Source organism: Curcuma longa, chromosome 5, assembly GCF_044706935.1.
Source record: "Curcuma longa cultivar G26 ecotype Majalengka, Jawa Barat chromosome 5, ITB_CL_G26_1.1, whole genome shotgun sequence".
Classification (NCBI taxonomy): domain Eukaryota; kingdom Viridiplantae; phylum Streptophyta; class Magnoliopsida; order Zingiberales; family Zingiberaceae; genus Curcuma; species Curcuma longa.
The window spans coordinates 5,943,994-5,956,301 of record NC_133865.1 but is presented as its reverse complement, the minus strand read 5'-3'; the positions used below and the strand labels follow the sequence as shown (position 1 = coordinate 5,956,301).

General features: G+C 36.7%; 2 protein-coding genes across 2 annotated transcripts; both read left to right on the top strand.

The window, feature by feature from the left end:
- The first annotated feature begins 450 nt into the window (after window positions 1-450).
- On the top strand, window positions 451-2,343 carry LOC141830004 (uncharacterized). The gene is made up of 6 exons (XM_074717473.1): window positions 451-770; window positions 853-948; window positions 1,045-1,085; window positions 1,208-1,325; window positions 1,439-1,519; window positions 2,055-2,343. The coding sequence occupies exons 1-6, from the start codon at window positions 579-581 to the stop codon at window positions 2,109-2,111; spliced, it is 585 nt and encodes a 194-aa protein (XP_074573574.1). The 5' UTR covers window positions 451-578; the 3' UTR covers window positions 2,112-2,343.
- A 93-nt stretch (window positions 2,344-2,436) lies between these two features.
- On the top strand, window positions 2,437-4,927 carry LOC141828965 (serine/threonine-protein kinase Aurora-3-like). The gene is made up of 6 exons (XM_074716359.1): window positions 2,437-2,587; window positions 2,670-2,912; window positions 2,997-3,092; window positions 4,289-4,503; window positions 4,586-4,658; window positions 4,755-4,927. Exons 1-6 carry the CDS (start codon window positions 2,492-2,494, stop codon window positions 4,854-4,856), a joined length of 825 nt encoding a protein of 274 aa, XP_074572460.1. The 5' UTR covers window positions 2,437-2,491; the 3' UTR covers window positions 4,857-4,927.
- The last annotated feature ends 7,381 nt before the right edge of the window (window positions 4,928-12,308 follow it).

The following is a 12,308-nucleotide window of genomic DNA, read 5'->3' as shown; positions in this document are numbered from 1 at the left end:
TCCTGCAGATCTCCCTCTTCCATTTCCACCAGATCCTCGGAGCTCGTTGATGCCACTGCGTCGTCTGAGATTGAACTAACGGCGCAAGTGCTCCTTGGCCACAGCCATTTGCCGACCGAGGAAAAAGAAGATCGACTCCAAAATTCGTTTGCAGATACTGATTTATTGAATGGCGAGAGGAGCAGCAATGAAGTCGAAGACTAGAGCATGAACCTCTGAAGCAATTGCTCCTCGAGATCATATGCCTACACAAAAATATCCAATTATTTTGCCTTCAGAATGTAAATTGTTCAAACAATAAGTGCTTTTGTGAAAAAAAATATTAAAAAAAGAGGTTTAGAACGAAAATTAACAGAATCACATAAAATAAAAAAGAGAGAAGTAATTTGACGGTTAGGTCGGGAAGAATGGGAGGCAAAGCAATGGGATTTAGCCACGACCGCTCCACTCTCCTCGCTTTATTCCAGAACCGCCGACGACGACAAAGCACCCGATCCAGGGAGCAACTCAGGGATCGATTGATGAATCCACATCTCAAACCCTAGACAATCCAAGAAGAAGAGATCGGAAACGTCCCAATGGCTAGAGATGCGGAGGCTGGTGGCGAAGCCTCGCGACCGCCGACCCTCCCTGCCGTCCGGGTACGGGCAAGCGCAGACCCCTTGCTCATCGTGTGCCGTTGCTTCAGCTTCATAACCGCCGTCGCCGCCCTGCTATGCGTCGCCGTCAATGCCCTCTCCGCCGTCCGATCCTTTAAGAACGGATCCGATGTACGCACCGCCTCCCCTCGATCCCTACTGATTTCTTTTATAGTTTTCCCCATTTCAGATTGAGCTGAGCTTCTTTGCGCAGATTTTTGGCGGAATTTTCCGATGCTACGCCGTCGCCCTTGCTCTCTTCGTGGCCGTCGCGGAGACGGAGTGGGCCTTCGTTATCAAGTTCTGGAGGGTGAGTCGCCTTCCTCTTGATTGATTTACTGCCTAATCCTATTGAATTATTGACTTCATGTGTTTTTGAAATTTCTCCATCGACGACGACAATAAGATTCTGGAATACTGGGCTTGTCGCGGCATGTTACAAATATTGTATGTTTTCTTGCTGCTGCTTCCATATTTACCTTAGCTCAAACGGGTTTAACATAAAATTGGCTTCTTTGATGAATCGGGAATTATCGGAATTGAATTGGGAGATTTGTGTTCTTTTCTAGTGTCGCTGTCATGACAAGAGCTTACTCAGATGCTAAGGAAGAACGGAAGGACCTGCTTCTTCTTCACGAGATTTCCAGCTACCTGCTTCTTGCTTGCGGATTGACCTACGTTATCTCGGTAAGTGAACAGCGAATTATCCAGTAGTGAATACAATAATTTGAACGCTTGAATCAGTTGAAATAGTCAATTTTGTTCTTTTTAATAGTTAATATTTGGCTACAAACATACAGGGCGTACTGTGCATTGGTTTCTTGAAGCGTGCACGCCAGCATAAGAAAACAACGAGAGAGCAAGCAGCAAGAGATTTAGAAGTAAGCAATCAGGAGCAAAGCCACATGCTTTCCCTGAAATTTCACTATATGTTACTACATTTTCTCAATCTTTCATTTACTTCTTGCTTAACGACGCATACAAGATTGCTCCATTCTGTTTATCTTGATTGAGCTCGACTTTATAATTATCTAGAACAATATGCACAATTCTCTTCCTACAGAAGCAATATGTCTCTTTCTGAAGTTTTTTTCCCACTTCCCACTTCCCACTTCCCAGTGATTTTCAAATGGCTCCCCGTTCTAATTTGATCGAGTTATTTACGTAGTTAATGTTTCTCAGGAAACTCTGCTATCTATTAACTACCGAATTTGCTTGATTTGATATTATATTCTGAATTGATAGCCATGGAAATTTTCATGTGTTTTCTGTATCTCAGAATTAATAGACTTTATATTAATTTCCTTGCATTGAAGGAACTTTAGATTAATGTATTGCTATGGTATATCTCTGTTTTTTGCCTTCGAAGGTTGCTTCTTCCATTTTCTTACTCCAGTTTGTGTGGATTGGTTACAGGAAGTGTTACGTCGCAAAGATGAGCTTGAAGCTTTGCTGATTGTGGATAGAACTTGACCAGTATAATGGGATTACTCCAGCAAGATATTGTCGTGAAGCATCGACTCCTATTAAGTTTCTTTATCTGATTGTTTCTTTTCACGACTGTTCAGTATACATAATTCTTTATGGGATCTACCATAGCTGTCGTCTACCCTCAGGATTGAATTGACTTATTGAGATTTCAAAAGCTTGTGCTTTTTGCAATGTTCGGATATGTCGATGCAATGGCATAGCTGTAAATTTATTCTAAGCATGCTAATTTTAAAATTATTTTATTTAGAATTAAAAGCATATATTATAATTTAGAGTTTTTACTCAGTCTGGGCCGTAAGGATTCGTCTCCCCGACTTCGGCTTCGGATCCCTCGATCCGCAATTCCTTCGAAGCCTCCTTCCATGGCGAAGGAGGAATGGAGCATCGCCGACTTCGAGATCGGGAGGTTCCTCGGAGAAGGCAGATACGGCAGGGTCTACCTCGCAAGGGAGAAGCAGGTTTGGTTCGATCCTTGTCGCCCTCCTCCGCTTTTCTCATTTCCTCCCTGATGGTGTTCTTGGCGTGGGAATCTGTGGTCAGAGTGGGTACGTGGTCGCCCTCAAGGTGATCTTCAAGGCGAAGCTGGAGAAGTACCAATCGCACGCCAAAATCCGGCGGGAAATTGAGATCCAACACGGCTTGAACCACTCGAACGTCCTGCGTCTCTATGCCTGGTTCCACGACGAGACCCGTGTCTTCCTGGTCTTGGAGTATGCAGCTCGTGGCGAGCTCTACGAGCTCCTTAGTAGCCTGCACCGTTTCTCTGAGAAGAGAGCGGCCACGGTGGGTAACGTTGTGGTTCTGAGAAACGAGCAGAGTTATTTGAAGATCTGTTATGTTGTTTCATCATATTTTTCAAATTGGTAGTATATAGCGAGCTTAGCCGAAGCTCTGACGTATTGCCACGGGAAGCATGTGATCCACAGGGACATCAAACCCGAGAATCTGCTGCTGGATATTGAGGTGAGAAGCATTTTCTTTTGTTCAGTTACTTGAGTCAGTATAATCTGTTATACTATTCTTCCCGGTTGTTCAATTTAGTCGTTATAGTCTATACAATCTTTTCCTTCACCCCGTTGCAACAAAGGAGTGCAACAAATATAACCCCAATCACTTAGAATGGCCATGCTGCATTCTTATATTCTTGGTTCAGCTACCATGGAAAGCTTGTTTGGAACTTGTTTTTGAGCTATGTTTCTGTTTGCAAGCATGCACAATATTCCTTCCTCCAACCAAGCATGACCCATCTTTTCCATGTCAAAGGAATCTTGATAAAATTGTCCTCCCAGGTTTTACACTTTTCTGATGGGGAGAGAAAATTTGGCACCAAAATAAGATTTTCAGCATGAACAACAATGATTTCCATTATCTCTGCATGAAAATTAAGTCACTGCAACTTGTTAATCTTTTCAGTACTGATTCAATCAGTAGTTTTAAAGTCTGGAAGATAACAATGGGATACACAATTTTGAATGGCATTACTCCTGTTTTCATTTCTAGCCCATCAGTAATCCGTTGCTATTCTACATCACCAATTGGTAAACTATACGTGAATCCAACTTAAATTTGAGAAACTAACAATTTTTTCAAGGATTTCTTTGATGGTTAATGCTGAATTGAATTCGCATTGTCAACAATTGGCTTGTGCTTAATTTATAAATTCTCACATTTTTCATGTGATTTCAATCTTCCCTTTGAGACTTCAAGATCCAAACTCTAAACAATGTACTGTATAGCTATCTCAAACAAGGAGATATTTTACATTCTTGTTTAACGTTCCTTGAACTTGAAGATAGGCATCTACCATTAATGGTTACAGTGAAATTTTTGAAAAATGCAAGCAGAAATCCATTTTATTATGTTTTCCGTAAACCTGAATTTCTTCATCTTAGTTAGTAAAACTTAAATTATCCTTTGATCGCACCCTTACATGAGATAGTCATAAATGTCTTATATTAGTGGTAATGGCCATGAATGATTCAAAATATTTTGATGATTCATATTTTTGGACCATTGGAGATGGAGGCATACGATTGCTGCATACTTTTGCTGTTGTCATGATATGCCTATTGGGATGTTTGAGCGGCTGCAAACTTGTATTTCTCTTTTGAAAATCAAGTCAAAAGCCATCTTACATCTGATATTTAGTATTCTTGCAGGGTCGTCTTAAAATTGCAGATTTTGGATCAGCTGTGAAATCAATTTCTAAAAGGCAGACCATGTGTGGCACCACTGACTACCTTGCACCAGAAGTGGTAGAGAACAAAGAACATGATCATGCTGTCGATAATTGGACCGTGGGTATTCTTTGTTATGAATTCCTTTATGGTATTCCACCATTTTCAGATGAAGATGAGCAAGTCACATTCCAGAGGTTTTTTTATATAATTTTCTTAAAACTAAAACAAAGAGAAAACTCTTCATGTTCCTGGTTTCTTGTGCGAATTTTCAAACAGGATACTGAACGTTGACCTGAAGTTTCCATCTAAGCCTGAAGTATCTGCAAAGGCCAAGGATTTCATCAGCAAGGTAAGTAGTAAAGCAATCAGATTTCATGTGGTGATATTTTGGCTTATGAGCTCTGAGTCCTCCTGATACTTTAATTTCTGCATTTTGAATCGGTAGCTCCTCGTAAAAGACTCATCAAAGAGGCTCTCTATTGAAGAAATCTTGACGCATCCTTGGATCGTGCAAAATGCTGATCCTTCAGGTAAGTTGCAAGTTTAGTACAAGATAGAATGTTGGTTCATGGAATGAAATTCACAGGAAATAAAATAACTGTTCTTGGAAATGAAATGAAGGAAATTAGAATAAGTATACTTATGATTGATAAAGGGAATAGTTTTCAGGAGCTTATTTGTGCTTATTGGAAGGAGATGAAAAACAAGGAAAATGAAGCAGTTTAGTGAAGGCAAACTAAAAATAAACAAATCGTATTGTTATACAAGGAAAATGAAGCAGTATGGTTAGAATGAAGTACATAAATCATTGGTATTAATCGCGTTTAAATTTTAAGGCGTGAAGGGAAGGGCAAAAACATAATTCTGTGAAGCTCAAACAAAAAAAGACCAATTTTTCGCGTTTGGATCACAGTAAATCCTATGTAGAAACATGGAAATTCAACATGTTTCACCAAAATGAAGACAGATTTTGGACTCAGTGTGCAGAAGTAGTTTCTGTTAGGGCATCTGCAACGTTAGCATGTTAATAATATTAAAAAAATAAAAAAAAATGCATATGGTGGGTGGGTCCACTGTCACATGAACACGTTCAAAATATTTAACGCGTTCATGGGCTCTCTCCTCCACGTTCATGAGATGCCGTTGAACACGTGTTGCAGATGGCCTTAATCAGGACACAGATCCTCCCAGTTGGTACCATACCCTGCGGAAGCTTTATCCTTTGTATACAGCAAACACTGCTGCTACCTTCTTCCTCTCCATAAAATATAGAGTAAAAAATCAAATGACACACTTAATTATCAGAATTATTAAAAGAATATATTTTTTTAAAAAAAACCCCAAAATAATGCTTCAGCATATATTTTTTATTTCGAAGATAATTTTATTCTAGTATTATTATTATAATAACTACGAAGTAGTTACTGTAATATGTTAAAATAAATTAATTTATATTATTATAGAATATTTTTATATTACTTTTTTAAATTAACGATTTAATTAAAATATTTAAATCTAATTATAATCATCTTAAAACATCCATGTAAGTGTAACAAATAGCAACCACTAAATAATTTGTACAACAATTTTATGATAATTTTAATTCTTTTTGAAAGTTTAAATAATATTGATCAACTTCATAATGAATAATGCTTCAAGTTAAATTAAAAAAGCATTTTATTTTAACACCTACTATCCTATAACTATTATAATAATACGAATATTTTTAATATAAAATGTCATTTAATTTTTTTTAAAAAGATCATTATTTTGATTTGCCTTCTCTCTCTCTCTCACACACACACACACACAATTAACATACAACGCACATTGCAGTACTATTTTATATACGTATATGCATATTTTTTTAGTTTTTTTTTTGGTTTTTGCATGGGTTTCTTAAACTCCAATTAGAAGAGTACAAAAGTGACAGAGGCGGAAGTCATCGTCGCGATGCATGCAGCAAACCCTAGAGTTAGATTCCAGCAGTGTCTCTTCTCTTCATGCTCCACCCTCGTGGATTCTTGTTCGCATCGCACCGATTCCATGCGTCTGCTCCATCAGATGTCAATCCTACCGGAGCTGAGGCCGACTGTGGCGCGGACTTGTCGGCTATGGATCCGACATCTGACGTCGACTTGTTGGCACATATATCAAACTGTACGTCTAATATCAACCTGAGGTCTTTTTAGCTCAGACATGACATAATTTCTAACTTCTTCACTGTAAATTAATTTTTTAATAGGAAAATAATCTTAAAATGCTGATTGGGAAGTGACATATCATAGGGTTGAATCCATCATCTTCATTAATAATTAATCGATTCGAATAGTTGAATATTTCCACATTAATAGGAATTTAATGTACCGGACTGCTTTTTTAAAATATTTTTCTATAATAAGTACAATCGTTCTATTTATTATTGTAATCAGTGGAGGTGGCAAAACGGGCTGACTCGCTGAGACTGATTTGGGTCCAGTCGGCCCATCTCCATGGCATATCTTTAATTGGTAGAGGTTTTAATATGTTCTGTAATCTCTAATATTCTCTACCTAATTACACTAACAAAATCGATTACTGTCTTCTATACTTCAAATTTGTGCTACTAAATTAATCTCCTCAAAAACCTCTACTCACATTCATCAAATCTCTTATACGTATAGCCCCTAGGGCGTAGCACAGACGGTAGACGTATGATATTGCTGGTGTAATAATTAGAGGTCAATTACAAGAGGTGATGATTTGAAGTCGATCCTGTCATGCACCTAGCGATTGTGTACCTGCATAAACCTTTCTCCATATTTATGAGGTCGGCTCTAAGGGGGTTGTTGAGGTAGTGGATCTATCTTTTTTTTTTTCTTATACGTACGTATACTCGGAGAACCATAATATTTGACAGAAAATTACTTTTTAAAAAATCGTCTTGTGGTTTTTTTTCTAAACAACGAAGTTCTCATTTTATTAAAGTACCAAAATTGGTCAATAATATTCTATAATGGATTAATATGGTAATATTAAGAATCATGCCCTAAACTTCTAAGCCAATTGATTGATTAATTAAAAATTTAAAGTATAATTCAACTACCATCCTATTGGAATTGAATTTTATTTAAAAGAATAACAACACATTAGTAGTAATCTTTATAATTTTTTATGTTTTTATACTCAAAAACACATTATATATTTTGCTTGAAAATTGGTTGTTATAAATATTTCTAATAATTAACTTTTGATTTTTTTAAAAATTATAATATTGTCATATTTCACTCAAAATGGTATTGTAAAGAAGTTTGTTAATTTTCCAAATGGTATTTTAAAATCATATCTTCTTTTTGTTTTTACACACTGAAACTATACAATAAAAACATTTAATTAAAAAACTCTCAATCACTCAAAAGAATCAAACCAAATCCACTATTAATTTTAATCAAATTACCAAGCCGACTAGGTTTACAAACTAAACTATAATCAAACTTAAACTATATATTTGGTTAATTAATTATTTCCATTTAGTTCCATGATCTAAACTTCTTTCCAACAACGTCTCATTTCAGTGTTCGATTCAAATCGATTTTAAAAATAATAAAATTAAACTAAACTATAAAGAACAAATCCATCAAACTAAACAAAACCAAAAACAACTGAAGTTGTGCTAATATTTCAACTAAAACCTGGCTTATGTATGGATGCAAGAGGATTTAAATATTTTATATATATAGTGGTCAAAGATATATATAAGCTGTCAGAGATTAAGAATAATATTGATTTTACAATTATTCAATGGGGAAAAAATTAATGCTCGTAGACATATATAAATTTATACAATATCCATCAATAATGCTGCATGGGTTGCCATGCACAGTTGCATTATTATCCCTTGCGTACTTAAGAACGTTGTGCTCTGCAGGTATTGGAGCTTTAATTCCCGACCCTTTGAATATTCCCCAGCAAATTATTAATTCAATCTTTTATATATATATATAAATTATTAATTCGATCTTATATATATATCTATATATGCACCACATTCTTGAAGGCGACAGACACCACGCTACAGATATCTAGGACATGAATTTACATGTCTCCCATGAATAATTAATTAATTTGATCTTTTTTTTCATATATATATATATATATATATATATATATATATATATTAACGTAGCATGCACATGCAGCTGATAGTTGAAGTGCATGTAGTGGACAAGCATGCCCTTACGGAGAGAGGTACGTCTGTAGGGAGCATGCGTGACTTCAAAGTTTGGAACCCTAGAAATTTGCGAAGCTTTTCAGGGCTAAGTTGAGGCAGGTGAAAAGAGAAGGGCTAGCTTACAGAAAAGAAAAAGGATGTGATGGATGGATGGTGCATGCAAAAAGGAGGCAAGCTTTTTGAGCTCAATTATTGAGTGCTCTTCTGCAATGTGGATCCAGTTTTGCTTTAATTTAATTTAATTTGCATGCATTTTTATATATTATTATTATATTATTACCTCAGTCTCAAAAACCTCTTCCTTTCCTTGTTCACGTTAGTATATGATTTTGCGTACAGAAATCGAGGGAGAGAAGATTTGACAAAGGACTGTGCATTAGTAAATAGTAAATACTACTTTATTTTGTTCTCGAGGAAGAACAGGGATGGATCTGGTCTGGTCCTCTAGCTATAGCTTCATTTAATTATATATATATATATTAATAGTTTGATTAATGCATGTTTGACGCGAGTAACCTTAATTAATTTACAGTCAAAGCCAAGAGTAAAGACTTATGTGATTAATGTGTGTGTGTATACACACACACACACAACAATCGATCGATATATATATATGGAAGAACTGATGTATTTGTTTATTCTCAGATCTATCTAGTTAGCTAGAATTAATAATTAGATGCATATATATATTTTTTTCGTCGTAATTAATCAGTTAATTAATTGAGGGGCATGCATGCATATATGCAAAAGGTGAAATTAATTAGGAGGACAACAGATGGTGGAATTGACCAAATAAAGTCCTGTTGGTAGACAAAAGAGGTGGCAGAAGCAGAACACACTAGCTGCTGTTGCTTCTTCATGGATCAGATCAGATCAGAGAGTGAGTGAGGGAAAAGATGCATGCATGCATAGAGATGGAACTATACCAGAGATGAGATGATCGATCAAGTTGGACAAGATAACTATACCTGAAGATACATCAACCACGGTGCGATCGAGCTGTCGGGTGGAGATTTTGACCAATTAAATGCTCACGTCTCTCCAAGCATGAGTTAGCTAACTAGCTGCAGTAGTTAATTAAAAAAGCTAAGGCTTATCGATCGAGGTAGAGGAGAGAGGAGAGGAGAGGCAAGCGAGCGAGCAAATTAAATTAATTAAGGATATATATATGAATGCGTGCGTGGATTCATTCATCCAATTCCAAACAAAAGGACGCTGGGCTGGAATAAAGATGCAAAAGGCAGGCAATAAAGGCTGCGATTCCCGAGGAGATCGCCGCATCTGCCGCTGACCGCGGCTTCGGAATCCATTAACAATGAATTGCTGTTTATGTTTAACAATTCCTTCCGCTCTGCTCGAAATGTTCCTTCTTTCCTTTTTTTTCTCTGTCTCTCCTTGTTTCCATCTTCCTCTTCCTCTTCCTCTTCCACTGGAAGAAGAATTTCATTGGGATGAAGACAATCATGCATTGCATTCCCAAGATAAAATTAGTTGATTGATGCGTCTGATGTATGTATATACGCTTCGACGATCGAACAGCAAGCTAGCTCTAGCTCAAGCTAAACTGAATTCATGAAGGAATGAGAATGAACTGATCGATCCTGCTGGTTGTGGCTAGTACTGAATACTGATGCGAAGCGAAGGTGTGGATTGAATTATATATGTTGTGTCGTTCGATCGAGTAAATTACTGGTTATCGATCGAGTGCTAGCTAGCTGGTGATGTAGAAATCTCAGAGAGGGTTCAGTGTTTGAGTTTCCTTGAAGAAAGGAGAAGCAGGAGTGATTTGCAAACGAATGGTCACGCGATCGAGAGGTGCACGCACGTGAGGGCAGCGCCGATAGCTAATGTGCGCCAAATTAATTTAAAGAAAATTATATAACTGAATTTATGAATAGAATTAATTATTTAAATATAATATTGAATAACTTAAAAATGGCGCTGGCTGATTTGTTGAATAAATGAACAAAAAAATGGATATGAATTTACAAATAATTCATATAATAATTCTAAACCTTCTAATTAGTTAACTAATTTTTATAATTCATTTTATGACAGCGAAATTGGCAAAAAAAATTAAGAATTAATTTTAGAATCTCTAAATAAATTTTAAAATTAATAAAAGTTCCAAATATCTTAGGTTTATTTTTTTCAATTTTAATTTAAGTTTCGTAATTAACTTAGAATTTTATAGTCAATTTGGGGAATCAATTTCAAGCAAATTTAGGAATCAATTTTTTTTATATATTTGAAAAATATTTAAAAAATAATCTTTAATTTTTTTGTAGTCAATTTGCATCATTTGAACTGTCGTCTAACATTCAATACATAACTATAGTAGTCGATAACTCAGTCTCTTTGAAGCTTAGCTAGCTAGTGATCAATCTTGTCTTAACTTTTTTTTTTTTTTTACTTTGATCAATACTAATATTGCTTGATGGCTCATGCTTTACTCATTAGTTCGGTCAAATACCATGGATGGTCAAGTCATTAGTCAAAGAACGACTTGACGTTTGCGACCTCTTGAAACAGCTTGATGAGGGAAATGATGGGAACCTGAAACACATTTCAAAAAGAGGTTAGATTGATGCCGAAAATTTCGACAAACCACTCAGACGCTCGAATTAGGATTCTTCAGAAGGGATGAAGTATAGACAGAAAAGAAGATGATAATAGAAGAGTTTCCAGAATTGAACTTGGAATAAGACTGCATACAGTGTTAGGCTTTTTATAGCCCTCTAAGAGCATCTCCATGTAGGACGAGATGGCGTCATTATAGAAACTTACGAGGGGATCGGATCAAATCCGACAACCGTTTTCTTGTGACCTTATATGCAGAAAAAAGGACATCCGAGGAGATTAGATCTGACAACCTTGTAACTGTCTGTTCATTCTTGGATCACCATGTGTCTGCAAGAATATTCGCGTTACCCCTTAGTAGACTCATATAAGATGACGGCTCACACAATACGTAAAATTGGGACTTAGGACGGAGACGATTGAGGTGGCATGGTTGATATGAGATTTGAGACCGAAATGATCGAGATGAAACTTAGAACTGAGATGGTTGAAACAGGACTCGGGATCAAGATGGCCGAGACGACAATACTGAGATGGCCGAGACGAGACTTGAGACCGAAATGACCGAGACGAGATTCGGAAATGAGATGACTGAGACGAGACTCGACTGAGATGCCTGAGACAGGACTCGGGATCGAGATGACAATACTAAAATCGTTGAGACCAGGATGCATGACTCTAAAACTAAGATAGGTCTGAGGTCAAGACTATATTTTGAGGCCCAAGCAAGATCTCGGACTGAGCCAACGCTAAGTGGCCCGAGGTATGATCCAAGACTGAGGCAGCATCTATGATCACCCTGTGATCATTTCTCCCGGGTTTGTATTGACTCGTCTTACCAAGTCAGCATGAACCTTAACTCTCATTGGACTTTGATCTTTATCCTAGAGGGAGTCATGTCACTTATGACACCTGCATCACTCATGTATCCCTAGATATTAATATACATCTTTTTATTATTATTATTTTACATATTCAGATGTTGTTCACTTGATCAAATTAAAACTCCTTGTCGCAGGAGCAGTGCAAAAACGAACTGCACCATCTTTCCAGCTTCAATCTGCCATTAACTATTTGGCTGTATAGTATATGTTCTGTTCATCTGGACTTGAGCTTTCAAAGTCTACATGTCCAAAGGAGAAATGAGACATGACATATATGTATGCATAGTTCTCCAGAGGCTTCAAAGTGGTCTCAATGAGCTTGAAA